The sequence below is a fragment of the Neofelis nebulosa genome, chromosome 4 (assembly GCF_028018385.1).
Source record: "Neofelis nebulosa isolate mNeoNeb1 chromosome 4, mNeoNeb1.pri, whole genome shotgun sequence".
Lineage (NCBI taxonomy): Eukaryota > Metazoa > Chordata > Mammalia > Carnivora > Felidae > Neofelis > Neofelis nebulosa.
Window position 1 is genome coordinate 114638182 of NC_080785.1, and position 27067 is coordinate 114665248.

Consider the following 27067-nt stretch of genomic DNA (forward strand, 5'->3'; position numbering starts at 1 on the left):
TGGGAAAAAAGACTGGAAGGAAATGCAGGAAAGTTGTCTCTGGATGGTGGGTTGATGGAGGGTGATTTTAGTTTTCTTCCTGGTTTTTTATCTTTCCAAAATGGTCTATATTTAACAATAATTGCATACTTCATCAGAGAGAAAGTAACTTAGTATAAAAGAATACTCTTTTTTTAATGTTTCTTTTTGAGAGAGAGAGAGAGAGAGAGAGAGAGAGTGAGTGTGTGTGTGTGTGTGTGTGTGTGTGTAGGCAGGGGAGGGCAGAGAGAGGGGGTGACAGAGAATCTGAAGCAGGCTCCAGGCTCCGAGCTGTCAGCACAGAGCCCGACCGACGCAGAGCTGGAACTCATTGACCGTGAATCATGACCTGAGCCGAAGTTGGATGTTCAACCAACTGAGCCACGCGGGTGCCCTAAGGATACTTTTTTTTAATGACAGCAAGAGGCCAGAAAAGTATGTACATGACATATTAGTGCTGTAGTATGGAGAAAGGGGGACATTGCAATGTGTGTTTTTTTAACTGATATTGCTGTGTTTAATTACTTAAAATGGTTTAAATACCCCATGAACATTCTATATGTCTTATTTCTTTTAATGGGAGACAGAAAAAGGAAGAACCATGAAAATGGTCAAAAGGAGGACTGAGAAAAGAATCCCAGCTCAGGCACGAAATGGGGCAAATCCATTCTCTTCTCTGGGCCTCAGTCTCCTGATCTGTAAAATGATGTTCACCACCCTTGTCTCCCACTGTTGTTGTGGAGTCCAGGCCTTGACAGAAAAGGGTGCACCAGTGCCCAGCACTTAGTAGGTGCTCAGTACATATTGCCCTCGGCCCTGCAAGCAAGGGAGACCCCAGCCCAGGATCCCAGGGTCCTTCCAACAACTATAGTCTAGCAGGTGGGCAGGGCGTGGTCCCCAAATCCTTCTGGTCTTGCACCCCTTTGTGTAAAAATGTCTGTGCATTCCTCTGCAATAACACACATGTATTATTTATGACTTACCCACGTGTTACCATATCTGTATATCACTCACATTATAAACACAGACAAAAGCAGAGAAAACGAAAATGTGATAGAAAACAAACGTAAGCTAAAGCTCTTCATATTTTTTCCCAGCCTCTTCCTCAAGAGGCTGTCCTGGGTGTGGCACCCACACCCAACTCTGGAGACCACCAGCGGAGTCTCTGAGCTCCTAGACAGCAGGGACCACTGAGGTCTTGGTCAGCACAGACTGCCAGCAAGTGGCCAACACTCAGTCAGAGGGAGGTCTGTGGTTTGGGCTGGTTTATCTTTGAAAGAAGCAGAACAGCAGAAAGCAAACCACTCAAACCAGAGTCTGACCCCGCGGGTCTGGGGGAAACCCTGGCCTCTCATGGGACCTGGGCTTTCTGTCTCTCTGGACACAGTCTCCCCACCTAGAACCTGGGAAGCTGGACAAAGTGGCCTCTGAAGGAGGGTCCTCTCTGCTGTCCTCAGACAAGCTTGAGCTCCTTCCCACCCACCCATGTGAGGCAGGTGGCCTCTCCTGGGAGGCCACAGTGATTTATACTCTCCTGGGTCCCAGCCTCACCATAAAATACAGCTGTCCCCCTGCCTGTCCCCCAGGACTCCTGCCAACCAGAGCCAGCCGCCCATAAACCCCCAGACATAAATCTTGAGGCCCAGTTCCATCAGCACAGAAGGCAAGCAGTAAATTTGAGGCTCCTGGGTCTCTGGCAGCGAAGCTTCCTGGGAGAATCCATTTTTCTCCCTAGGATAAATTACCCTCACTGGACTACAGAAGGGAAGCATTTGTTCATACAGTTGAAAAATGGTTGCTCAAAGGGCACCCCTCTATGGGGTTCCCCAGCTGGGCTGCCAGCTCCCAGGGCCATCCATCTGGGGGCCTCCAGGACAGGGGCCTCTTGGCAGATCTCTCACACTCAGCCCCCTAAAATCCACCCCTGCATGCCCCTCCCCCCTCAGCTCAGTGAAAGGCACTAGCATAACCCCCCAGGCCAGGAGGAATCCCTGAGTGTCATCCAGGCCCAGCCCTCCACATCTGTCCACTGCCACATCTGGCCCATTCTGTTGCCTACGTCCCCCTGCTCTGGGCTTACAACCTCATCCCTGTGAAGCAGACAGGCCACAGGCCAAACCAAAGCCACCGTCCAGCCCTGGGACCTTGAACCAGCAAACCCACCTCAAATCCTTTTCTCTTCTGTAAAATTACATGAATCCCAAAGGGGAGTATAAATCCAAACAGACATTCTGGAGAGCCGTGTGGCACTGGGTGCTGGGAGCAATCTGTTTCTCAACCTGGGGTCTATTGCTGCTCTTTGAAAAACACAAATGTTTTAACACTCCTCGTTATGTACAACGTATTTCATGATAAAAGAGAGAGTTGCAGACAGTATGCCGTTATTTGTGTAAAAAGAAGGGAAAGAATGTGTATGCGTAGAGCTACCAACAGGTAACGGTAGGTACCTTCAGCCGAAGGTGGAGGTGGGGCTTGGCAAATGGGAGCAGAGGTTAGAGAGAGACCACTGAGGTGGTTGGAGGTTTGACATCTGAACCACCCCAGTGAACGTCTGTGTCCATGTTGCCTTATGCATCTGTGCTAGATTCTTCCCTAGACTAGAAAATACTTGCAATACTTAGAAAAGGAATGGCTGGGTCAAAGGGCGTAAGCATTTTCCATATTGACAGATAACCCGTCAGACTGCCCTCCTATATGCTTCCCCTTCCTGCATATGTCAGCTTCTGCTTCCCCCGGGATCTCACCAACACTAGATGCTATGAATTTTTTAACTTCCCCTTCAAATTGATATTGTGCTGTTATTTCTGTGAGCATTTTCCTCATGCTAATACAATAATCCCCTAAAATGCTGAGGTTGGCCTTCTTTTCATTCACTCTCTGGCTATTTGTGTATCTTCTAGTAACTTCCTGCTTGAACTCATGACGTTCCTCCTAGACTGTGTATCTTTTCCTATTGATTTGCAGGAGATCCTGATATACATTGGCTCTTAGTCTTCAGCTGTGATGTATGTTGTAAATACCTTCCCTCCTGGGCTGTGGCTTGTCTTGGAACCTGGTCAATCATGCCTTTCATCCTACATCACTTCTACATTTTTACGTAGCCCAATTTTTCAATCCTTTCTTTCATGGCATCTGCTTTTGTAGCTTCTATTTCCTCATCTGATAAGGCTGATCACCTGACCATGCACGGTTATCAGGAGAAGCAAAACAGTGTGAATAAGTGCCAAGCAAGTGGTCCTAACGTGGTCATTTTGGGGGTCTCTCTGCCTCACCTTGCCTCCCATACCCCAGCAGTCAGCAGGTGCTTCCTGAACATGCCACCGTCCTGCTTTAAAACCCTTCAGCTGGGGGTACCTGGGTGACTCGGTCAGTTAAGTGTCCAACTTCGGCTAAAGTCACTATCTCACGTTCATGAGTTCAAACCTTGTGTTGGGCTCTCTGCTGTCAGCAAAGAGCCCACTTTAGATCTGTCCTCCTCTCTCTGCCCCTCCCCTGCTCTCTCTCTCTCTCTCTCTCTCTCTCTCAGAATAAATAAACTTTAAAAAATAAAGCTGCCTTCAGCAGCTTCAGCTGCCTGAAGATGATGAAGTTCAAACTCCTTTCCTGGGTGAGTTCAAGGTCTCAAACACAAACACCTCTAAGGCTGAGCAAGTAAGTGAATGCATCAGCGGCCAGATGGGGAGTACGGCAGGCATACTCCCAGTCCACAAGGCACAGCAGAAATGTAAGACCGAGGTTACCAGATCCTCTGAAGAAAGCTGCAGATATCTTTCTTTTTTTAATGTCAAATTTCCCCCCCTACACACATACACACACTCAAAATTTAATGACAACCAATTGTGTGTGTGTGTGTGTGTGTGTGTGTGTGTGTGCACCACTGTCAGGGTCAAGCAAGACCCATTTGTGACCAGGGTGTAGCCATCTCTACCCTCACCATCTGTCTCCAGCCAGAATCGTGCCACCCTCCCCCCACACACAGCACATGCAGCCACCCTGCACAACTATGGTCACACCAGGTTTTTCTCAACTCTGTACTTTTGCACACACCAATCTCTTGGCCTTACGTACCCTTCCCTGCGGCTTTCCTACCTGGCCACTCACACTTGCTCTTTAAAGCCCAGGTCAGAGGTCAGCACCAATGCCCCCACCCCAGGCAGAATTCCATGCCCCTTCTCTAAGTGCCTCATTGCTTGTGACTCCTGGAAACAAAATTCCAAAGAAAGCAGTCTGGGGGCAGAGAAAGAGCCCTGGCTTGGGACAAAGACATTCCTGGGGTAAAAATCCTGCTGTGTCACTTCCTAGCAGTGCATCCTTGGGCAAGTGACTTAACTTCTCTGTGCCTCAGGTTCCCAAATGTTGAGATGGCCATAACAAGACCTAAAGGCGGTCAGCTTTCTGGGAATAGGAAGTAAAATGGTAAAAGAGAGGTAGCTGGCATGGAGTAGGGGCTTAACGATGAAATCACAGAATGAGGGGCACCTGGGTGGCTCAGTCTGTTAAGGGGCTGACTCCTGATTTCAGCTCAGGTCGGAATATCATGGTTTGTGAGATCAAGCCTCACGTTAGGCTCTGTGCTGACAGTGTGGAACCTGCTCTGGATTCTCTCTCCCTCTCTCTGCCCCTCTCCTACTTGTTCTCTCTCAATAAATAAACACTTACCAAAAAGAAATTGCAGAATGAAAAGATGTATGAAAAGAAGAATAAGTATTTCCTTAGACTCCTCGAACACACAGGTGAGGCACAGTCATGCCCAGGAAGTAACTGGCCATTGCCTTCACTGTGCCAGTCACCGCCACATGAGTGCACCCCTTTCCATAGCTGGCAGAGCCCTCCCCCATCTGTCATCTCTGGATCCCCATGACAGCTCTCCCAGAGGCTGTTAATGCTCCCACTTTACAGAGAAGAAAAGCAAAACTCAGGCAAAGTCCCAGAGGCTGCTTTAGAGAATGGAACAAGGCAAGGACTGCACACCAGGCAGGGAAAAGCTATTCAGCTCAACAGGGGGCCCCGAGTTCAACATCCTCGTCACCAGGCCATTGAGAGTGAAGGATGCAAACACAGTCAGCCCAGGGCCTAGTTCACATGAGGTGCACAGAAAGGCTGGTGCCTCCCCCTTCCTTTCTCTATTTCATTTTCCCACTCACTTAGTGGGCTCCTACTGTATGCCGGCCCCTGAGCTGGGTGCTGCACACCCACAGATGGACTGGACAGGGCTCCTGCCCCGGGACCTCTGTGTCTAGCAGAGGAGACTGATGAGTAAGCATAGTTATGCTCCCACAGGAAAGGGGCTAGGACAGAAACATGGTGGGAGAGACGAATTCTGCCATGTCAGGAGGAGGGGGATAGCAGGAAGCTGCTCCTTGGTCTGGCCTGAGGTTGGAGCCAGAGGAAGCAGTACTTTGCTGGGTGAAGAAGTTGGCAGAGGAGAGGCACTCCAGGCACAGAGGCAGCCTAAGCAAAGGTTCAGACATGGGGCAGAACAAGGTCTGTGCATGACTAAGGAGGGAAGAAAGGTTACCACAGCCAAATGGCAAAGAGCCTTGAATATGAGAGGCCTCTAACTCCAAAGGGAGGTCCTGCTTGACCCTCAGAGTCTGTCTGAATTGGTGTTTAACATTTTTAAATTGGTAGGTGGCATGTACAACTCTGAGTTTTTAGCTTCCCTAGAAAAATCAGGTCTGGCTTGCTGAGCCCAAGCTCCTAAAATCTCTACACTCTCTGTCCCCCAGACCCAATTCACTCCCTTCATCTGCAAATATTTACTGAGCAATTGCCAGGCAAGGTACTGGTTCCTGGGGATAAAATGAAGAACAAGATAGACACAGCCACAGCCCTCATGGCACTTGCATACTAGTGGGAGAGAAGATATAACAAGGATATAATATAAGGTGAGGCAGCACAAAATGCTGGAAAGAAAAAGGAAGTTATGGGGATAAAAAGCAGCTATTTTAGATGGGATGGTCAGGGAAGGCCTCTCTGAGGAGGAGACAATTGCATAGATCTAAATGAAGTGAGTGAATTGTGTATATGCCAAAAGATCAATCCAGGAGACAGATTAGCAAGTGCAAAGGCCCTGGGGCCTTCTTCACTCATCTTTTGGGTTACTTGTCTTGCCCCTTTAGGCATTTAAGGGTGAGGCCCCTCCTGTAAGTAACAGAGCATATGAATAATGTGTAAACAGATAGAAAACATCCCCAGATGTATGTTTCAGATAAAACACTTCTGACCCATGGTGAGGGAGATATGAGAAATAGACATGAATGAAAGGCCTGGTATGATTTGTTTCCAATAGGAAACAGGATGGCATTTTGTCTCAAGGACAAACAGGCAGAGGAGGCTCCTCATACATGGAACGTTAAAACTTGAGCACAGTATGGAGAAACCAAGGGAGCGGGGAGGAGGGAAATCCTCATTTCCTCTTCACTACCTGTATCATCTGCCAAACCCTGTAAGGTGGGAGGCAGGAGTGGGGGAAGAGAGACTAAGGATGCTAAGTCTTCTGCAGCCTCGGAGCTCGTTGTTGTTATTATTGTTCCTGTTGCTGTTTTTCTGTTTTATTTTGTTTTCCCAAGCCTATCTGGGCTGCTGTTTGAGGAAGTCAGGTGCAAAGGAAACACTTTGGTGGGTTTCATTTGTTTGTTTCCCAATCCCCTTCCTAAGCAAAATTAAAGTGTGGATTCCTTGTCCTTTTACCTACAAAGTAGAAGAAAAAGATATTATTGTTCTAAAGAAGGAGAGAGGAGGAAAAAAAAAACAGACCTACAATCTAATACCAACCTTTTCAGCTGGGGTGGGGGAGGCGATTCTGCAAACTGACATCACAGTCCATGTCACGGGACATAACTTCCGCCACTCAAAGCTCTATTTGCATTTTTAGCGATACAGGGAAATGTTGAAAATCAGCTCCAGGGTTGACACTGCAGTTATTAAAACCAAACAAAAGATCCTCTCCCAAGTCTAGCTGATTCTTCTTAAATTTATCTGGGCCCCCACTACCTGATTTAAGGCAATGAACAGATGTTTCCCAGCAGGAAGTGCATTAGCCCCAGATGCTGTCGCTTTGTTCAAGAGCTGCACACACATTCACTGGCAACCACACACACACACACACACACACACACAGAACTCGGGGCAACAAACATTCACAGCTCCCCTTCCGGCACTTGGCACGCCCGCATGGACCATTTGTAACCTCTGCCTGCAGTTCTGACAGAGAGATGAGCAGCGGGAGTCAGTAGCCAATCAGATCCCACCCTATCGTCTTCCTGTTGTCTCCTAGGTAACCGGCACAGGGACACATCAGCTAGCTGGGTACCACGGACACATACACATACACACACACACACAAAGTCCACAATTGCAGAGATACCGGATGCGCCTGTCAGAACCCTAGACAGCTCCCCAGAGCGGCATTCAATGCCTCTGGTTCCTGCCTGTCTGGCAGCCTCAGCCCCTACAGCTTTCCCACCTCCGCTCCTTTACTCATGCCATTCCTCTGCCTGGCATGCCTCTCCCCACTGCCATCTCTATCACTCAAAACCTTGCTCATCCTCGGAGCCAGCCCAAGTCCTTGGTCAAGGCTTCCAATGGCTCCCAACACAGAATAAAACCCACACTCCTTCCTCTACAGTGATCTGGCCTTTCGTGATCTGGCTACTCCAAGTCTCATCTCTTATCACTCCCCTCTCTCTCGCTCCTTTCTCTTCCTCCAACAGGTCAAATTGGTCCTCTCCACACTATGCCCTGCAGATCAGGCCTCTTCTTGGTACCGGTTGTTCCCGTGGCTACTAGGTCTGCCTTCTGTTCTTGGCATGCCTGAGCCCTCCTGATCTTCAGTCTTAGCTCAAAAGCCACCTTTCAGAGAGCCTTTCCCTGACCACCCTTGGCTGCCCTATCTGAAGACATCCCCTCCCCTGGGACTCCCCATGGCATCGCCTACTCTGCTCTTGTGTTCTCTTCATCTCACTAATGACTCTCTAGTTATGTTTCCTTGTCCTCTGTCTCCCCCCCCCCCCCCTAGAATGTGAAGTCCCTTACAGCAGGGTCTTTCTCTTGTTCATGGCCATAGCCGCAGCCCCCAGAACAGGGCCCAATAAATACTTGTCGAATGAATAAAAAGTCATTTCCTCCTCACTGCTTCTGTATTTCCCCATCTCTCTAATAAGACGAGATGACTTCTATTAACCCTCCTGGCTCACATTCCAAGAGTCCATTAGAAAGCAGAAAGGACTGGCATAAGGAGGAAAATTAATCAGGCCACACCACGGGAAGGATCTGCCAGTGGAAGGCTGACCTCCACCGGGTTGCAGAGCCCCCTCCTCTGAGCAGCCTGCCCACTCAGAACTGCTGCTTTCAACTTCACGTTCCCCAAGCACTGGGCACCTTGAACTTTTGTTATCTGACGGACTGGGGGCAACTTGAAGCTGAGGACTGGCTTTCATGTTTTTGATCCCACACAGAGCCTGGGGGTGGTGGAGGGGAGGTGGGGGGGGGGGCGGGGGCTCTGGAAGCATTTACTGCAGTGAATAGAAGAAAATGTGTCACTGTCTACAGGACCACAAACATCAAGGTGGAATTTCATTAGAACACAAGTCACACACGTGCACATGCACAAACACACACACACACACACACACACACACACACACACACACACACTCAGAAGCTTCATGAAGCTGGAATCAGAGTTCCCCAATCCCAGTGGCTGCCCGGGTCTTTCCTCAACAGACATGACTACTACTTTAGGTTCCAAAAACTGCAGAGTGGTCTGGACGCATGTGCTGTGCAAGCCTGGGGGGCGCATAACCACGCTTTTGGCCAACCTCCTTAGGTAAGGCCAGATGGTGGATTCAAGTAGCCACACGTGGCAGACACAACCTGATCGGATCCCCCAAACCCTAGGCGTGGAGAGCCTCAAGGCTCATAATCCAGAAATTTACACAGAGTCCTGAGTTCTCCACTGACTCATGCACCAGATTATTTCCCCAAATATGAAGTTAAAGTAGATGTAAAGATCAAAAAAGACGAAGAACAGGATTAGTATTTCTTGAGCACCTACTGTATGCAGGTTTTATACTAGGATACATTAACATTGATTCCTCAAGACCACCCTGCAAGATCACCCTTCCCACTTTATGGATTGGAAACAACAACCACGACTGAAACCCAGAAGGAGTAAATAGTATGCCTAAGGTCACAAAGTTGGCAAGTGGAGAGGGCCTAAGTCTGGGACACGAGTCCAGTCTCCAAGTCCACATTTCTTCCTCCAGGGCCTTAAATTATACCACAGAATAAGCAGGTAAGCCGGATTTATTCAAAATGTCCCTCCCGCTGGCTCTTCTCTGAGGATGACAGCCCTGTCTCTGCATATCTCTCTCTGTCACTCTTGGGCTTGACTGACCTTTCGCCATGAGCCTCTTATCAAGCTGGACCCATGTATCAAAGTCTCTCATTTGAGACCCAGCCCACAGGAACCAATGTTCCCGTGACCCAGAGAAAGCCAGGGATTTTGTCTTTTTAAAACAGTAATTTCCTGCCAGCACCGGTAGATGCATCAGCCACACTCTGATTTAGTGCTGAGCTCAAGGATCAATCTCAAGTAAGATTTTCCAAGGAAAACTCAAATGGTGGGTACCTCCTGGCATTGAGGAAAGAAGTGGCTTCCTCTCAATGGATGTGGCCAGTGGCAGGCAAAATGACTGTAGGGACCACAAGACCCACGTGCCTCATACATGTCACAGGCGAGCCTCATTGACACCCACATGCATCTCAAACATGACACCCATATACCTCATGCACACCTCACACACACACCACTCACGTGCCTTACCCATACCCCCCACCCCCACCCCACACACACATACACACACAGCGTGGGGAGTGCAGATCAGGAGCAAGGGAGCAACATCCTTTCTTCAGGACATCAAAGCCCCCGCTTCCTCGCCTGCCCTGGGCTATGTGCTATGCCAGGACTGAGACCTCATTTTATCCCCTTAGGAATCCCGTAGGATGAGCGTTAGGCCCTCCCCTTACAGATACAGAAAGTGAGCCTCAGAACAGGGGGAATGACTTGTCCAAGATCACAGAACATGCCTGGGGTTTAGCTGCCCTGTTTCCTGAAGGGCCAAGCTCACACTGAAGGGTGGTCATGGACACTGGCTCTGCAAGATTTCCTTCTTTCTTTTTTTCTAATGTTTATTTATTTTCAGAGAGAGCGCGTGAGCAGGAGAGAGGCAAGAGAGAGAGACAGAGACAGAGAGAAAGAGAGAATACCAAGCTGGCTGCACACTCCAACTCATTAACCATGAGATCATGACCTGAGCCGAAATTGAGAGTCAGACACTCAACGGACTGAACCACCCAGGTGCTCCAAGATTTCCTCCTTAATCTCCTCTGTTCCTTAGGGGCAGCTCCATTGAATAGGGGCACTCCTCCAAGATGTCCTCCTTGTTGGTAGCCTTATCCAATCTTCCTCCTCCCAGGGAAGGAAACCTGGGCACCGGCTATGCCAACTCAGGTTGGATTAAGAGTGGAAGGTCTGCCCAATCCACTGGACGGAGCTATGGGCCTGCCTGGGTCTTGCCCACACCGGCTAAGGCCTGATGAGGGTCTAAACGAGACTCCACAGACTCTGCTCCCAGGCCCTCAGAACCTAGGGCCACAGTGGGGTAGAGGTTACAGATCTGACTTAACCCTGGGGACAGGGCAGGAGAAGCAGGGATGAGCTGTCACCCTCCTCTTCCCCTCCCCCACGCCCCACACAAGGTTTCTGGCCAGGGCTGGAAATGGATCCTTTCCTATGAACTGAACCAGGCCCAACTTGCAGAGGGACGTAAGGGAGGCCTGGCCCACCAAAATCTTGCCGGCCATAGAGACTTAAGTTCACATCCCAGCTTTATCACCTACAGGCTGTGTGACCTTGGGCAGGTTTCCTCTCTCGGAGGCTCAGTGTCCTCACCTGTAAAGTGGAAGGAATAACAGCGCCCTCCAGAGGGGGTGGCTGTGAAGGTTAAACACAGAAGCAGATGTTAGGCTCCAGGGCGCATAGTACGCGGTACCAGTAAGTCCGCCATTAGGCCCCCGCTAAGTGAGCAGAGGGTGGGCGACTGCCATTCCCACCTCACTCTGCCCCTGACCCAGAGTTCTATCAATTCTTGATTAGCACTGAATCCGAACTTTCCTCAGCAGAGGCAGAGCCTGGGCGCGGGTCCTTCTTCCTCTTCCCACCGCCAGGACGGTACAGACAACAGGTACAGGGGTGGAGCAGCCCTGGAGGCGCCCCGGCGGAGGGGGCTGCGCCGCAGCGCTGCGGCAGGGCCAAGCCCGGGTCGGGGGCAGTGCGGCCGAATCTCTCCGCTACCCCGCACCCCTTCCCACCTCCAGCCTCCCCGCAACTTTGACCAACTGCAGACTGTGGGGTTGGCGCGGGGGTGCTGCCGGGCGTGCGAAGCAAAGTTGGGTCCCGGCGACTGCAGCGTTTGGAACCGAAGTCCCCCGCGGTGAGCACCGGCACCTTCTGACCCCCGACAAACTCCCTGGGAGCCGGGAGGCACGTGGTCGCGCGCCGGCCAAGGCTCGCTCCGGGAACCGGACTCGCGAGCGGGTCGGGGGCTGAGCCCTCGAGGGTTCAGAGCCTGCGCTCCAGCCTTACGCGGCCGCCCTGCCCCGGGTCCCACCTCCACGCGCCCTGCCGAGCGCCCCCGCAGGTCTGCCCGGCAGGGCTCCGCTCCGCACCGCGTGTCCTGCGGTGACCCTGCAAGCTCCGCGCCTCGGACGCGGCCGCCCGCCCTTCGCCTCCCGCGGACACTCTCCGCGAGCGCCCCCGGCCAGCTCTGCGCTGGGTCCGCCCTCCGCGCCCCGCGCCCCGCGCCGGTGCTCACCGGCCTGGGCAGCGGCCGCGTCCTACCTTCGTCCGGCAGCCGCTGCAGGCAGAGCGCGAGGTTCCTCCGCCAGCCCCGCATCCCGGCGGCCGCCCTGCGGCCCGGCGCCTCGCCAGCCCGACCCGGGCCCCGGCCCCGCCCCCGCCGGGCCGGGCGGCGCAGCGCAGCGCTGGGGAGGGCCGCGGGCCCGGGGCGCGGCGGGCATGGGCGGCCGCCGAGGATCGGGGGTGTCCCGGCGGCCGCCAGGCGCTGAGCTCGGCTCGCGAGCCCGCGGCTGAGCAGCGACGCTCCCCGAGAGCGCGCGCTTTCCCCGGCGCTGGGGGCGGGGCGGGGCGGCGGGCGGGGGCGGGCGCGGCGAGCTAGGCTGGAGGAGGACCCCGCGGGGCCCGCTCTCTCTCGCCCCCGCCGCCCACTTGCCACGGCCCCCGTCGCCCCCGTTTCCCACCTCCCCACCTCGGGGCTCTCCGGGCCACATCCTGATAACGATAATCACCACGAATTAGTCAATGAGTGAATGCGTGAAACAATGAACGCGTAAACAAATGGGTGAAGAAGTGAGTGGATGAGTGAATAAACGGGTGTATAGAGAAGTGAGAAAATGAGTGAGCGAATGAATGAATGAGTTAGTGAATTGATGAATGAGAAAATTAATCAGTGAATAAATGGGTGAAGGAATATGTAAATAAGTGAAGGAATAAATGTATGAACCAGTGAATCTGTATGAGTGAGTGCACCCTGGCCTTGGGCCTGTAAGAGGCCTAGGACCCTCCGCAGAAGTCCTCACGCATGACCTGGAAGGGAGGCCTCTGGGTGGCATCTTGCAGAGGAGACATGCGAGGCCCAGAGAGGGCGGGGCCTGTCTGCGAACGCACAGCACGCTGGAGGCCAGTAGGGAGAAGGTGGTCTTGGTGTAGGCCTTGTCAACTGCACCTTAACCACAGTTGTCCTCCATCTGCCTGGTAGCCGTCGAGCTCACCAGGTCTCAGAGATTCTGGGAAGAATAGCCAGGGGAAGGAGCACAGGAGGGTCCCATCCTCAGAAGTCAGTTTGCTTTCTCTATGGGAGTGGGGTAGGGGGGTAAAGGGGAGGGGGGTGTACAATCCAGTCAAAGGAGTACTGCACTGCCCTAAAAAAGGAGGAGGACATTCTTTGGAAAAGGGTGAAATGAAGAACAGTGTTTATAATATGTTCAGTAAGTAGAAGGGAAGCCTCTGCATTCGTATTTGCTCAAGTATGTGGAAAATCATCTCCAATGGAAACACTGGTCCCTTGGAGAATGGGCATCATGTGGCCAGGGGCAGGAGGGAGAGGGAGAATCCCCTCCCTCTTTTGTGCCTCTTGAATCCCCTTTTGTGCCTCTTGAAATGTTGAACCCTGGAAATGCATTACTTGTTCAAAAAATAATCTAAAATTTAATTTTAGATTATTTTTTGAGAGAGAGAGAGACAGAGTGTGAGCAGGGGAGGGGCAGAGGGAGAGGGAGACACAGAATCAGAAGCAGGCTCCAGACTCTGAGCTGTCAGCCCAGAGCCTGACGTGGGGCTCGAACTCATGAACTGTGAGATCATGACCTGAGCCAAAGTCTGATGCTCAACCCCCTGAGCCACCCAGGTGCCCCTAATCTAATTTTTTTAAATAAATGTTTACAATATTAAGAAACATCTATACCTCAGTAAAAGCTGTCTCCTCCCTGACGAAGGAAGTCAGCCCATTTGCCTGGACGCCCTCTCTCCAGCACCTGGCTCAGAGAAGGAGAGGTTCTTGTTAGTCATCGTCAGAGTGAAATATGAATGTGGTGGTCAGTGCAGAACCCTTCTCCCCTTCGTGAGTGTTGGGAAGAAAACAGGCATCTTCTGCTTGGATCCTGGGGCTGTCAGTCTTTAACTGTAGGTCTTTGGGCAAATTACCTCATTTTTTCGAGCCTCAGATTCTCCATCTGCAAACTAAGGATCATCATATTGTCCTAACAGGGTCCAGTAAGGCTGGAGTCAGGTACTTATATTCCAAAAGATAGTTCAGTGGTGGAACCCCAGACATCTTCACCCTATCAATAAAGCCACCTAAACTTTGGCTTTCACAAGTACCCCTTTTGTACGGAAAGCGTATGCTTTTTATGCGATCTTACATCCCCAATACTTCAGCAAGGTTGGTATAATTAGCCCCATTTTTACAAAGGAGGGCACTGGCATTCAGAGAGGTTAACTGTCTTACCCAAGGTCACACAGCCAAGAGTTGTCCAAACTGCATTTAAACCGAGATCTGCCCAGCTCCAAGTACCACCAGACAGCACTGCCCACACAGACCATCTGATATATTTATCACCTGTTCATGCTCCTAAGACCCTCAGATGCATCATATCCCAGCCCCGTATTAATTCTGAATTATTCATCATTTCAGTAAGTAGGGCGCAGGCCCAGAGGTTTAGAGCAAGGGAGGGGCAGATCCGCACTCAGGCCCCAGTCTGCGGAGTGCTGACTCCAGAACTTGTCTTAATGGCTGTGAGCTTCTGACAAGGAAGCGAGTCTCCCCGGCAGCAGAATTGTGAATCACTGCTGTCTGCACCCAGATTGATGGCTCCACAGCCAGACTGCCCACTGCTCAGAGGATGACGGGGCTGGGATGGCTGAAGGGAGAGGCAAAGATACCAGCGCCAAGGTCAGGAGGCCCCGGCAGAGGAAGGCAGGGAGGAGAGCAGGGCACAGGAGAGAAGTGGCCGTGGCACAAGAGAAAGAGAAGGGATTTTAGGAGGATGGATGGCTTGATTGAGAGGAGAGTGTGCTGGTTAACCATTGTTGCAAATCAGGCCACTCTAAACCTAAGTGGCATAAAAAACCAGTGTATTATGGTCATGAATTCTATGGAGCAGGAAATTTGGGCAGGGCAGAGGGGCTGTCTCAGCTCTATGATATCAGAGCCTCAGCAGGTAAGACTTGAAGGCTGGGACTGTAATCATCTGGAGGCTTCTTCACTCACTGGTGCCCAAGCTGGAATGGTTCAAAGGCTGGGCTCAGCTGGGACTGTCACCCCAAGTACCTACCAGTGGCCTCTCCATGTGGCCTGGGCATCCTTGCAGCATGGAAACCTGGGGGCAGGTGAATCTCTTACACGGGGCTCACGGGAACCGAGTCGTAACAGGTATGCCAAAGCAGGTGTGCTGTAGCGCCGCATCCCTGCCTCGGAAGTCACGGAGCACCACTGCTGGCTAGCCTTGAAATGGTCACAAGCCTCCCAAATTCCAGGGAGGTGGCACAGACCACCTCTTGTGGAAGGAATCTCAAGGAATCTGCGAGTAGACTTCGGCTCAGGTCACGATCTCGCAGTTTGTGGGTTCGAGCCTCGCGTCGGGCTCTGTGCTGACAGCTCAGAGCCTGGATCCTGTTTCAGATTCTGTGTCTCCTCCTCTCTCTGCCCGCACCCCCATGCTCATGCTCTGTCTCTCTCTGTCTCTCAATAAACGTTAAAAAAATAAATGTTAAAAAAATTTAAAAAAAAAAGAAAAGTTGTTGCAGTAGAAAGTGAAGAGAAGCAATGTGTAGAGAGGTAACATGACGAATGGTAGTAAGAAAGGGGCCCCTGAGTGGCTCAGTTGGTTAAGTGTCTGACTCTTGATTTCAACTTGGGTCACAATCTCACAGTTTGTGAGTTTGAGCCCCGCGTCAGGCTCTGAGCTGACAGTGTGGAGCCTGCTTGGGATTCTCTGTCTTCCTCTCTCTCTGACCCTTCCCCACTAGTGCTCTTGCTCTTTAAAAAAAAAAAAGAAAGAAAAGAACGGTAGTAAGAAACATAATAGCAGCCCAACCAGGAGGAACTTCACTAGGAATGGGAGAGGCTCTTCTACTGTTGGGAGATTTGAGAGAGACAGTGTGCAAACAGAAGAATATTTGGGGAGTAACAGAAAGAAAGAAGTAACGAGAATGACAGCGAGTGAGCAACATAGAATAGAAACAGGAAGAGGCCCAAGAATGGGGGAGATGCTAATTAATGAATGAAGGCAAGAGCAGGAGTAACAGAGGGGGTGTGGCTGAGTGGTTTAGGACCCGGACCACTCCAGAACCAGGGACCTGGTTTCAAATCCAACTCCAAACTGCACCTCTGGTGACTTTCTGAACTGTGCCTCAGTCTTTGTATCTGTACAGTGGGGATGGTGATACTAATCACATCTCCCTGATGCGGTTGTAATGAGTTAATCCATTAAAGCATTCAGTGCCTGGTTCATAGTGGAGTCTGTGTGTGTTAGATACCATTACAAGTTATCTTAATACTGTAGAAATGGGAGAGGTCCCCTGAGCAACAGATACTGCAGGGGGGTGCCTATTAAGGAAGTAGGTCCGGCTGACTCGAAGGCCTGGCTGGCCTGTTGCTACCTCGCTGGTGACCAGGGCATGGGTCCTCCTCAGAGACCCAGCCCACCACCCGGCACATTCGGTTATGGTGCTCCCCACCCCACAGCCTCTGAGCAGGTCCCTGCGCAGGAGGTAGGGTGAGAACCAAAGCAGGGACAGAACTCAGCCAAGGTTACTCACCAAGGAGTGACAGGACCTGGGCTGCACCCAGGCTTCCAGGCTCCCTCCCCCCAGGGCTCTCAGGCGAGAAGGGGTGCATGCATGCTCAGTTCCAGGGGTGCTCGGGGCTGGTACACTAGAACCTTCTTGACTCCCAACTCTGACTGCATTTCGTGGGAACCTAACCGCCTTTGGTTGGGAGGGCAGCAGAGCATAACCCGGTCTGGTCTGATGACGTATGGGAGCTGAGCAAACCATTGGGGTGTGGGAAGGAGCTAGCATTACTTATCTTTCTCTTTATTTAAGATTTCCTGGTATTTAATATATGGATTGAGCATGGTGCATATATTCAATTTATAAGTATGTACACCTCTTGGGGGTGTGTGCTCCCAATTGTTTTACGAGTAAAGTGTGAGACCACAAAAGTTCAGAGAACCCTGTGCAAAGGTAATCACACCATGCAAAGCAGCCCTCTGGGGGAAGGTTACGTTCAATCACCTGCTAACAATTACTCTGCAATTACTGCAGGACCCCGGCAGGGCTCCAGAAAAGCCTCTGTGTTCTGGTCTGAGCTCCTGAACAGGACCTCACGCCTCGCTTCTCTTTTCACGCTCTGAGTCTGGGGTTGGCCTCCACCACATCCTGAGCTTTTACTTTGCTCCTCCCTGATTACTGCTATCAAAGAATCAGTAGTCTACATTTTTATACATCCTTCCTCTTCCAAGAAAATGATCCAGATAATTCCAGACAGATTGCCCAGAAGCAGCACCGAGCACTGGAAACAGCAACGGCTTCAGAATCACTCAGGCCTACGTTCAGATTTCCACTCCACTGTTTCATTCACTCGATGGTTATTTGTTGACCACCTACTACATGCAAGGCATTCCACAAAATCTTTGCTCTTACACAGCTTACATCCTATGGGAACAGCTTATTTGCTGTGTGACCTTGAGTGGGTCACTGTACCTCTCTGTCAGTTTACCTATCTGTGAAGTGGGATTCATAACCCCCAACCTTGCAGGGCAGCTGGATGAGAGGAGGTCTGGGGCCTGGGGCATTCGATGGAAGCCATCCCAGGTGACTAGACCTGGAAGAAACCTCAGCCCAACCCTCTTATTCTGCAGCTCTTGACAAATGCTGTCGAGAGAGGGACAATGACTCATCCAACGCCACTCAGTGAGATAGGGCCGAGCGAGAACTGGATCTTCTCTTGTTCCTCTTTCCTCGAGTCTGAAGTTCTCTGCATGATCCAGCCAAGGCTGGGGAAGACATCATATTCCTGGAAAGAAAGCACTCTGACTCTAGAGTTTACCTTCTCCTTGTGCCCTCCCCCACACCCAGAAGCCAACTTCTTCCCCACACTTCACCACCAAGTGGTCATTGTGGGAAATGTCCCCCAGCTCCCTTTGAGAAACAGCAGCAGCTAATGTGCGGGCCAGAACAATGGCTTGGGAGCCCCAGGCAGCCCGGCATCTGAGTCATGTGGAAATGACTCTTCTTAAATACCTACCTAGTTCAGCCACAGACCTTCAGGGAAAGGCCCCACACAGCATGGGGAATGCTGAGGAGGACCGTGCAGGAGCCGGGATCAGTCTTTCTTTTCTCATCCCTCAAGTTCAGCTCCAGACACAAACCTGCACATCTTACTCAGCAAAGCAAAGGCCTGATCCCTGCCCCATCCTTTTGTTAAAAAGACCAGTTGGTAGGCATGCTGTGGGAAGTCTGACCCTTTCCCCAGCTACAGGGGCCCACCCAAAGGATGATTTCATTGAATCCACAGAGGTCTCTGCACCAAAGAGTCGTGGGATATACCCCAACCTTTCAGTTGGGATGAATGAGGGTTAAACCCCAGGAGAAAGTTGGGGGGTGGGAGGAGGCACAGGTAAACCAAGACTTAGAAAAATCATGACTCAGACTTGAATCAATATAGCCTCTGATTGGATTTAAGACAACATTCCCCAATTCGAGGTCTGTCACAGGAAAGGGCAATGTCTTATCTGGAGAAAGGTAACAACACGAAGATCCTCTCATGCACAATATCTGGCATTCAATTTAGACAAAAAAAAAATTTTTTTTTCTTAACCAGACACATGAATAAACAAACCAAAATGAAAAAAAAAAAAAAAACTGATCGAAAAAGACCCAAAGGTGACCCAAATATGAGTGTTATCAGATGTAGACTTTACAACAACTGTGATTGATATGTTCAAGAAGATGTAAGAAGACATGAAGAATTTTTATCAGAGACCTGGGATCTGTAAGAAATAACCAATTGGAAATTCAAGAGAAAAACACAATCACTGAAATCGAGAACCAAGCCAATGTGTTTACAGATGATTGTGCAAATTTGAAGAGAGGATCTGTGAATTTGAAGATAGGTCAGTAAAAAATATGCAGAAAAATAGCTCCAAAATAAAGACGAAATATCATGGAAAACACAGGAGAGAGATGATTAGGACGTGGTGAAGAGGTCTAACTATATGGAATTGGAGTCGCAGAGAGGAGGACAAAGAGCATGGAGCAGAGGCAATAGTTCTGATAATGACACGAATTTTCCAGGATCGATAAAAAGACATCAAACTGGGCCGCCTGGGTGACTCAGTCGGTTAAGCATCAGACTTCGGCTCAGGTCATGATCTCACTGTTAGTGGGTCTGAGTCCTGCGTCAGGCTCTGTGCTGACAGTTCAGAGCCTGGAGCCTGCTTCGGATTCTCTGTCCTTCCCCGGCTTGCAATGTCTCTGTCTCTGGAGAAATGAATAAATGTTTAAAAAAAAAATATGTCCACATTAAAATGACAACAGCAACAACTGCTTAGCAGTTGGGACTGCCCGTGTGCCTGGGTGGCTCAGTCGACTGAGCAGGTTGAGCATCCAGACAGTTGGTCATGATCTTGAGGTTCATGAGTTCGAGCCTTGTGGTTTTGAATTGTATTTCCCTGATGATGAGTGATGTTGAGCATTTTGTCCTATGTCAGTTGGCCATCTGGATGTCTTCTTTGAAGAAGTGTCTATTCATGTCTTTAGCCCATTTCTTCACTGGATTATTTGTTTTTTGGGTGTTGAATTGGATAAGTTCTTTATAGATTTTGGATACTAACCCTTTATCTGATATGTCATTAGCAAATATCTTCTCCCATTCCGTCGGTTGCCTTTTAGTTTTGCGGATTGTTTCCTTCGCTATGCAGAAGCTTTTTCTTTTGATGAGGTCCAATAGTTCATTTCTGCTTTTGTTTCCCTTGCCTCTGGAGACATGTTGAGTAAGAAGTTGCTGCGGCCAAGTCAAAGAGGTTTTTGCCTGCTCTCTCTTTGAGGATTTTGACAGCTTCCTGTCTTAGATTTAGATCTTTCATCCATTTTGAGTTTAGTTTGGGGTATGGTGTAAGAAAGTGATCCAGGTTCATTTTTCTGCATGTCGCTGTCCAGTTTTCCCAACACCACTTGCTGAGCAGACTGTCTTTATTCCATTGGATATTCTTTCCTGCTTTGTCAAAGATTAGTTGGCCATACATCTGTAGGTCCGTTTCTGGGTTCTCTATTGTGTTCCATTGATCTGAGTGTCTGTTCTTGTGCCAGTACCATAGTGTCTTAATAATTACAGCTTTGTAATACAGCTTGAAGTCTGGGATTGTGATGCCTCCTGCTTTGGTTTTCTTTTTCAAGATTGCTTTGGCTCTTTGGGGTCTTTTGTGGTTCCATATTAATTTTAGGATTGTTTATCCTAGCTCTAGGAAGAATGCTGGTGTTATTTTGATAGGGATTGCATTGAATATGTAGATGTCTTTGGGTAGTATTGACATTTTAACAATATTTGTTCTTCCTATCCAGGAGAATGGAATATTTTTCCATTTGTTTGTGTCTTCTTCATTTTATTTCATGAGCTTTCTATAGTTTTCAGTGTATAGATTTTTCACCTCTTTGGTTAGATTTATTCCTAGGTATTTCATGGTTTTTGGTGCAGTTGTAAATGGGATCAATTCCTCGATTTCTCTTTCTGTTGCTTCATTATTGGTGCAAGGAATGCAACCGATTTCTGTGCATTGATTTTATATCCTGTGACTTTGCTGAATTCATAGATCAGTTCTAGCAGTTTTTTGGTGGAATCTTTTGGGTTTTCTATATAGAGTATCATGTCATCTGGGAAGAGTGGAAGTTTGACCTCCTCCTGGCCGATTTGGATGCCTTGTATTTCTTTGTGTGGTCTGATTGCTGAGGCTAAGACTTCCAATACTATGTTGAATAATAGTGGTGAAGTGGACATCCCTGTCATGTTCCTGACCTTAGGGGGAAAGCTCTCAGTTTTTCCCCATTGAGGAGGATATCAGCATTGGGTCTTTCATATATGGCTTTTATGATCTTGAAGTATGATCCTTCTATCCCTACTTTCTTCAGGATTTTTAATCAAGAAAGGATGCTGTATTTTCTCAAATGCTTTCTCTGCATCTATTGAGAGGATCATGTGGTTCTTGTCCTTTCTTTTATTGATGTGATGAATCACTTTGAGTGTTTGATGGATATTGAACCAGCCCTGCATCCCAGGTATAAATCCCACTTGGTCATGGTGAATAATTTTTTTAAGGTATTGTTGGATCTGGTTGGCTAATATCTTGTTGAGGATTTTTGCATCCATGTTCATCAGGGAAATGGGTCTATAGTTCTCCTTTTTAGTGGGGTCTTTGTCTGGTTTGGAATCAAGGTAATGCTGGCCTCATAGAAAGAATTTGGAAGTTTTCCTTCCACTCCTATTTTTTGGAACAGCTTCAAGAGAATAGGTGTTAACTCTTCCTTAAGTGTTTGGTAGAATTCCCCTAGAAAGCCATTAGGCCCTAGAGTCTTGTTTTTTGGGAGATTTTTGATTACTAATTTGATTTCTTTACTGGTTATGGGTCTGCTCAAATTTCCTATTTCTTCCTGTTTCAGTTTTGGTAGCTTATATGTTTCTAGGAATTTGTCCATTTTATTATTATTTATTTATTTATTTATTATTGCCCATTTTATTGGCGTATAATTGCTCATATATTTTCTTATTATTGTTTTTATTTCTGCTGTATTGGTTGTGATCTCTCCTCTTTCATTCTTGATTTTATTTATCTGGGTCCTTTCCTTTTTCTTCTTGATAAAAATTGGCTAGTGGTTTATCAATTTTGTTAATTCTTTCAAAGAACCAGCTTCTGGTTTCATTGATCTGTTCTACTGGTTATTTTGGTTTCAATAGCATTGATTTCTGCTCTAATCTTTATTATTTCCTGTCTTCTGCTGGTTTGGGGCTTTATTTGCTGTTCTTTTTCCAGCTCGTTAAGGTGTAAGGTTAGGTTGTGTATCTGAGACCTTTCTTCCTTCTTTAGGAAGGCCTGGATTGCTATATCCTTCCCTCTTATGACCACCTTTGCTGTGTCCCAGAGGTTTTGGGCTGTCGTGTAATCATTTTCATTGGTTTGCATGTACTTTTTAATTTCCTCTTTTACTTCTTGGTTAGCCCATTCATTATTTAGTAGGATGTTCTTTAGTCTCCAAGTATCTGTTATCTTTCCAAATTTTTCTTGTGGTTGATTTTGAGTTTCATAGAATTGTGGTCTGAAAATATGCATGGTATGATCTCAATTTTTTGTATTTGTTGATGGGTGATTTGTGTCCCAGTATGTGATCTATTCTGGAGAATGTTCCATTTGCACTGGAGAAGAATGTATATTCTGCTGCTTTAGGATTAAAATGTTCTGAATATATCTGTTAAGTCCATCTAGACCAGTGTGTCATTCAAAGCCATCGTTTCCTTATTGATTTTCTGTTTAGATGATATGTCTATTGCTGTAAGTGGGGGTGTTGAAGTCCCCTACTATTATGGTATTATTATCAATGAGTTTCTTTATGTGTGTGATTAACTGAGTTATATATTTGGGTGCTCCACATTTGGAGCACAAGTGTTTACAATTTTTAGGTCTTCTTGGTGGGCAGAACCCTAAATTATGATATAATACCCTTCTTCATCTCTTGTTACAGTCTTTATTTTAAAATCTAGATTGTCTGGGGGCACCTGGGTGGCTCAGTTGGTTGAGTGTCCACCTTCGGCTCAGGTCTTGATCTCGCTGTTCATGAATTCAAGCCCCGCATCAAGCTCTGTGCTGGTGGCTCAGAGGCTGGTGCCTGCTTCGGATTCTGTGTCTCCCTCTCTCTCTGCCCCTTCACCACTCATGCTCTCTCTGTCTCTCAAAAATAAATAAACATTGAAAAAAAATTAAATCTAGATTGTCTGATATAAGTATGGCTACTCCAGCTTTCTTTTGTCAGCCATTAGCATGATAGATGGTTCTCCATCCCCTTACTTTCAATCTGAAGGTGTCTTTAGGTCTAAAGTGGGTCTCTTGTAAACAGCATATAGATAGATCTTGTCTTCTTATCCGTTCTGTTACCCTGTGTCTTTTGATTGGAGCATTTAGTCCATTGATGTTTAAAGTGAGTACTGAAAGATATGAATTTATTGCTGTTATGTTTCTTGTACAGTTGGAGTTTCTGGTGGTATTCTCTGGTCCTTTCTAGTCTTTGTTGCTTTCGGTCTTTATTTTTTTTCCCATCATTTGTCCCCTCAGAGTGTCCCCCTTAAAATTTCCTGCAGGGCTGGTTTAGGGGTCATGAACTCCTTTAATTTTTGTTTGGGAAACTTTTCCTCTCTCCTTCTATTTTGAATGATAGCCTTGCTGGATAAAGAATTTCTTGGCTGCATATTTTTCCTTTTCAGCACATTGAATGTATCCTGTCACTCCTCTGTGGCCTGCCAAGTTTCTGGGGATAGGTCTGCTGCAAACCTGATCTGTCTTCCCTTGTAGCTTAAGGACTGCTTTTCCCTTGCTGCCTTCACGATTCTTTCCTTGCCTGAGTATTTTGTGAATTTGACTATGATATGCCTTGTAGATGGTCGATTTTGGTTGAATCTAATGGGAGTCCTCTGTGCTTCCTGGATTTTGATATCTGTGTCTTTCCCCAGTTAGGAAAGTTTTCTGCTATGATTTGCTCACATAACCCTTCTACCGCTTTTTCTCTCTCTTCATCTTCTGGGACCCCTATGATTCTGATGTTGTTCCTTTATAATGAATCACTGATTTCTCTCATTCTTAAATCGTGCTCTTTTGCCTTAGTCTTCCTCTTTTTTTGAGGGGGCTTCATTATTCTCCATAAGTTTGTCCTCTATATTGCTGATCCGCGGCTCTGCCTCACCCATCCTTGCCACCAAGGCATCCTTTCTAGATTGCAGCTCAGTTATAGCATTTCTTATTTCATTCTGAGTAGCTTTTACTACTTTCATCACCACAGAAAAGGATTCTAATCTATTTTCAACCCCAGCTAGTATACTTATTATCGTGATTCTAAATTCTGGTTCAGACATCTTGGTTGTATCTGTGTTGATTAAGTGCCTTGCTGTCGTTTCTTCCTGCTTTTTCTTTTGGGGTGAATTCCTTCATTTCATCATTTTGAAGGAAGAAAAGGAATTAATAAGGTAAAAAAAATTATAATTAAAAAATTGAAAACAACACACACACACACACACACACACACACACACACACGAATCAAATAAATGATGCTAGATCCTAGGTGTGTTTTGGTCTGGTTGTTGAAAGGAGCTTGATAGATTAGGGAAAAAAAGAGAAAAAATTTAAAAAAAAAAAAAAGAAAAGAAAAAGAAAAAAAGGAAAATGTTTGAAAAAATGAATACAATGAAATAGAATAAAATAAAATGATGGAAGTAAAATAGAATTTGAAAATTTTACAAAAAATAAAAAACATAGTAGAAAAAAAATTAAAGAAAAATACTTTTAATAAAAATTGAAAATAAAAATAAATTTTTTCTCTTTCTGTATTCAAGAAGAACAAAAGAAACAAAAAAAAAAAAGAAAATTTAATAGATGGACCAGTGAACATATTGAAATATGATTGAAATTACATCTTTTTCGTGTAGAAGTCAAACTATGAAACTAAGCAGGTGGAGAGACTTGTGGTGTTCATGAAGAGCGAGGTTGGCCCAGTTTGGCAGGGCTTAGTGTAACAGCTCCATTCTCCACTAGATGGAGCTGCTTAGCTTACTGGGGTGGATTGTTGTGGTGTTTGTAGGTGTGTATGCGCATGTACAGGAGGGGTGAAAATGGCAACCCCGGCTACCCAGTCTCTAGTATCAGAACTCTGCTCTCCCCAACCAGCAGTCTCGCACCTGTCCTTTGTCTCCAGCTTCCGTTCAGTGCCTGCTTTTACACTGTCCATGACCAAGCCATCAGGTGGCCAGGCGGCACCTCCCTCCTGAGTTTTATCTCAGATGCAGCGGTGTTTCCTGACCCCTCACTTCTGAGGGTCTGTGGCTTTGACCCGCTGAGACCTTCTGTGGGAGGGTCTCACTGAGCAATGGCCAGGTGCCAGCCGCACCCAGGAACGTTTACGGGACTGTGCTGCTGCTGGTGCCCAGAGACTGCAGCTGGGTGCCAGCCCGCCCCAGAAAAAGTTCACGTGATCGGGTAGCAGCAGCATTTCAGGGATTATGGAAAATCACAACACACATCTGGCACCAGGCTTCACCCTTGACAACCTTGTTCCAGCACCGGTGAATGTGGTTGTTCTCCAGGGTCTGCTGGTACCTTTGCCTGTGTGGGGGCCGCACTGCCTCTGCCTTCTACCTGCTGGTCCTCCCAGCAGGGGAACCACCTCTCCCCTGTGGCCCGAAGAGTCCCCCGGACCCCACTCTGCTCCTGGGGATTTGCCCTTCCCACCAGAGCACCACCAAGTATCGAGCTACAGAGTTTCAGCCTCTGTGCTCCCCCTGTTTATAGAGTCTTAATGGAATTTAAACCCTCTCCTTTCTCCTTTCTCCATTTTTAGTTCAGTCCCTGCAGCTATTTCCACTTTTCCATTTTCTCTCCAGCTGCTTTGGGGGGGGGTGCTTTTCCCATACATCTCCCCCGCCCCAATTCCATCCTCTCTCCACACACAAAAACAGCTACCTGCCCTCCACAGCTTCTCTCTTCCCCAGTTCACCTCTCCACGCAGTGTACCTGCTGAGTTCTGTGGTTCAGGCTGTGCATATTGTTATGTTAATCCTCAAATCAGTTTTCTAGGTGTGCAGGATGGTTTAGTGTTTATCTGGCTGTATTTCATGGACCCGAGACAAAAAAAAACTTCCATGCTGTTCTGCCATGTTGGCTTCTCTGACCTCAATAGATATTTTTAAAGTACTTACTAAGTACAGGTGCTGTGCCTAATATACAAAACACAGCTAATTGAGTCACTGTGACTTCCACCATATAATTTAGTAGGGATTTGAAAGAGTGGGAGAAATCCTGTCACATCCTGTTGAAATTCAGGTGAGGCTTCATGAGGGAGGTAGCATTTGAGCTGGGCCCTTAAGAATGGGAAAGCTTTTGGGGCTCCTGGGTGGTTCAGTCAGTTAAGTGTCTGACTCTTGTTATGGGCTCAGATCATGATCTCATGGTTCATGAGATCAAGCCCCATGTCAGAGCCTGCTTGGGATTCTCTCTCTCTCCCTCTCTCTGGCCCTCCCCTGCCCATGCTCTCTCTCTCTCTCAAAATAAATAAATACATAATTTAAAAAAAAATAAATTTAAAAAGGGGAGCCTGGGAGGGTCAGTTGGTTAAGTGTCCAACTTCAGCATAGGTTATGATCTCACCGTTCCTGAGTTCGAGCCCCATGTCGGGCTCTGTGCTGACAGCTCAGAGCCTGGAGCCTGTTTCAGATTCTGTGTCTCCCTCTCTTTCTCTGCCCCTCCCCAACTCACGTTCTGTCTCTCTCTCTGTGTCTCAAAAATAAACATTAAAAACATTTATAAAAATAAAAATAAATTAAAAAAGAAAAGAATTAGATTTCCACAGGAGGTGGAGCTGGCCTGCTACAAGGACATGAGCAACATGGCCAAATGGCCAGTGACAGTCAGGAGAGCCCAACAGTTTGAATGGAGCAGAATATTTGCATACACGAGTCACAGGAGAAAAATAATAGAGCCCTATTAGACCAGATGAGAAGCGTGCCTTTGCTGCCAGCCCAAAGGGTGAGGACCACACTTCCAAATTGTGAAAACAAATATCTGGGAGTCATAGAGTTCATCTTCTCAACCCTCCCATTTTACAGATGAGAAAATTGGGAGCTGTGAGCAAAGAGAAACTTTTTTAGTACAAGCATCACATGGACTGATGTGGGCTTTAGAAACCTCATTCTTGTGGTTTTAGGGAGGATAGATTGGAGAGGCAAGATCAGAAACAGGGAGACCAGTGAGGGTTTTTTGAGATGGTCCAAATGAGTGTAAGGAGGCCTGTCCTGGGGAAGTGACCACAGAGATAACTGAAAGGGAGGAGGCACATATGGGTGACAGTGTGTGATGTGTGTGCCAGCAATGAAGGCTGGTTGAAAAACCTCATACGAATGATTTGGGGTTCTCCAGAGAAACAGAACCAATAGGATGTGTGTGTGTGTATATATATGTGAAGATTTTATTCTTATGAGCCAATTTCTTATATATATACGTATATGCGTATATAAGAAATTGGCTCATAAGAATTTATGAGCATGGGCAGGGGAGGCTGAGAAGTCCAGACCAAGGCAAGCCAATGATGTGAATTCCTGTCTGAGTCCAAAGGCAAGAGAAGACCTACGTTCTACCTCAAAGACAGGCAGAGGAAA

The 27067-nt window shown here is 47.8% G+C and overlaps 1 protein-coding gene across 1 annotated transcript in view; it reads right to left on the minus strand.

The window, feature by feature from the left end:
• The window catches only part of GRIP2 (glutamate receptor interacting protein 2), a 93685-nt gene extending 81507 nt beyond the window's left edge, over window positions 1-12178 (minus strand). Inside the window, exon 1 of the mRNA XM_058725879.1 lies at window positions 11924-12178. Coding sequence (XP_058581862.1) covers window positions 11924-11978 — 55 coding nt within the window. The 5' untranslated portion in view covers window positions 11979-12178. The remainder of the gene's footprint in view (window positions 1-11923) is intronic.
• Between the last annotated feature and the right edge of the window lie 14889 nt (window positions 12179-27067).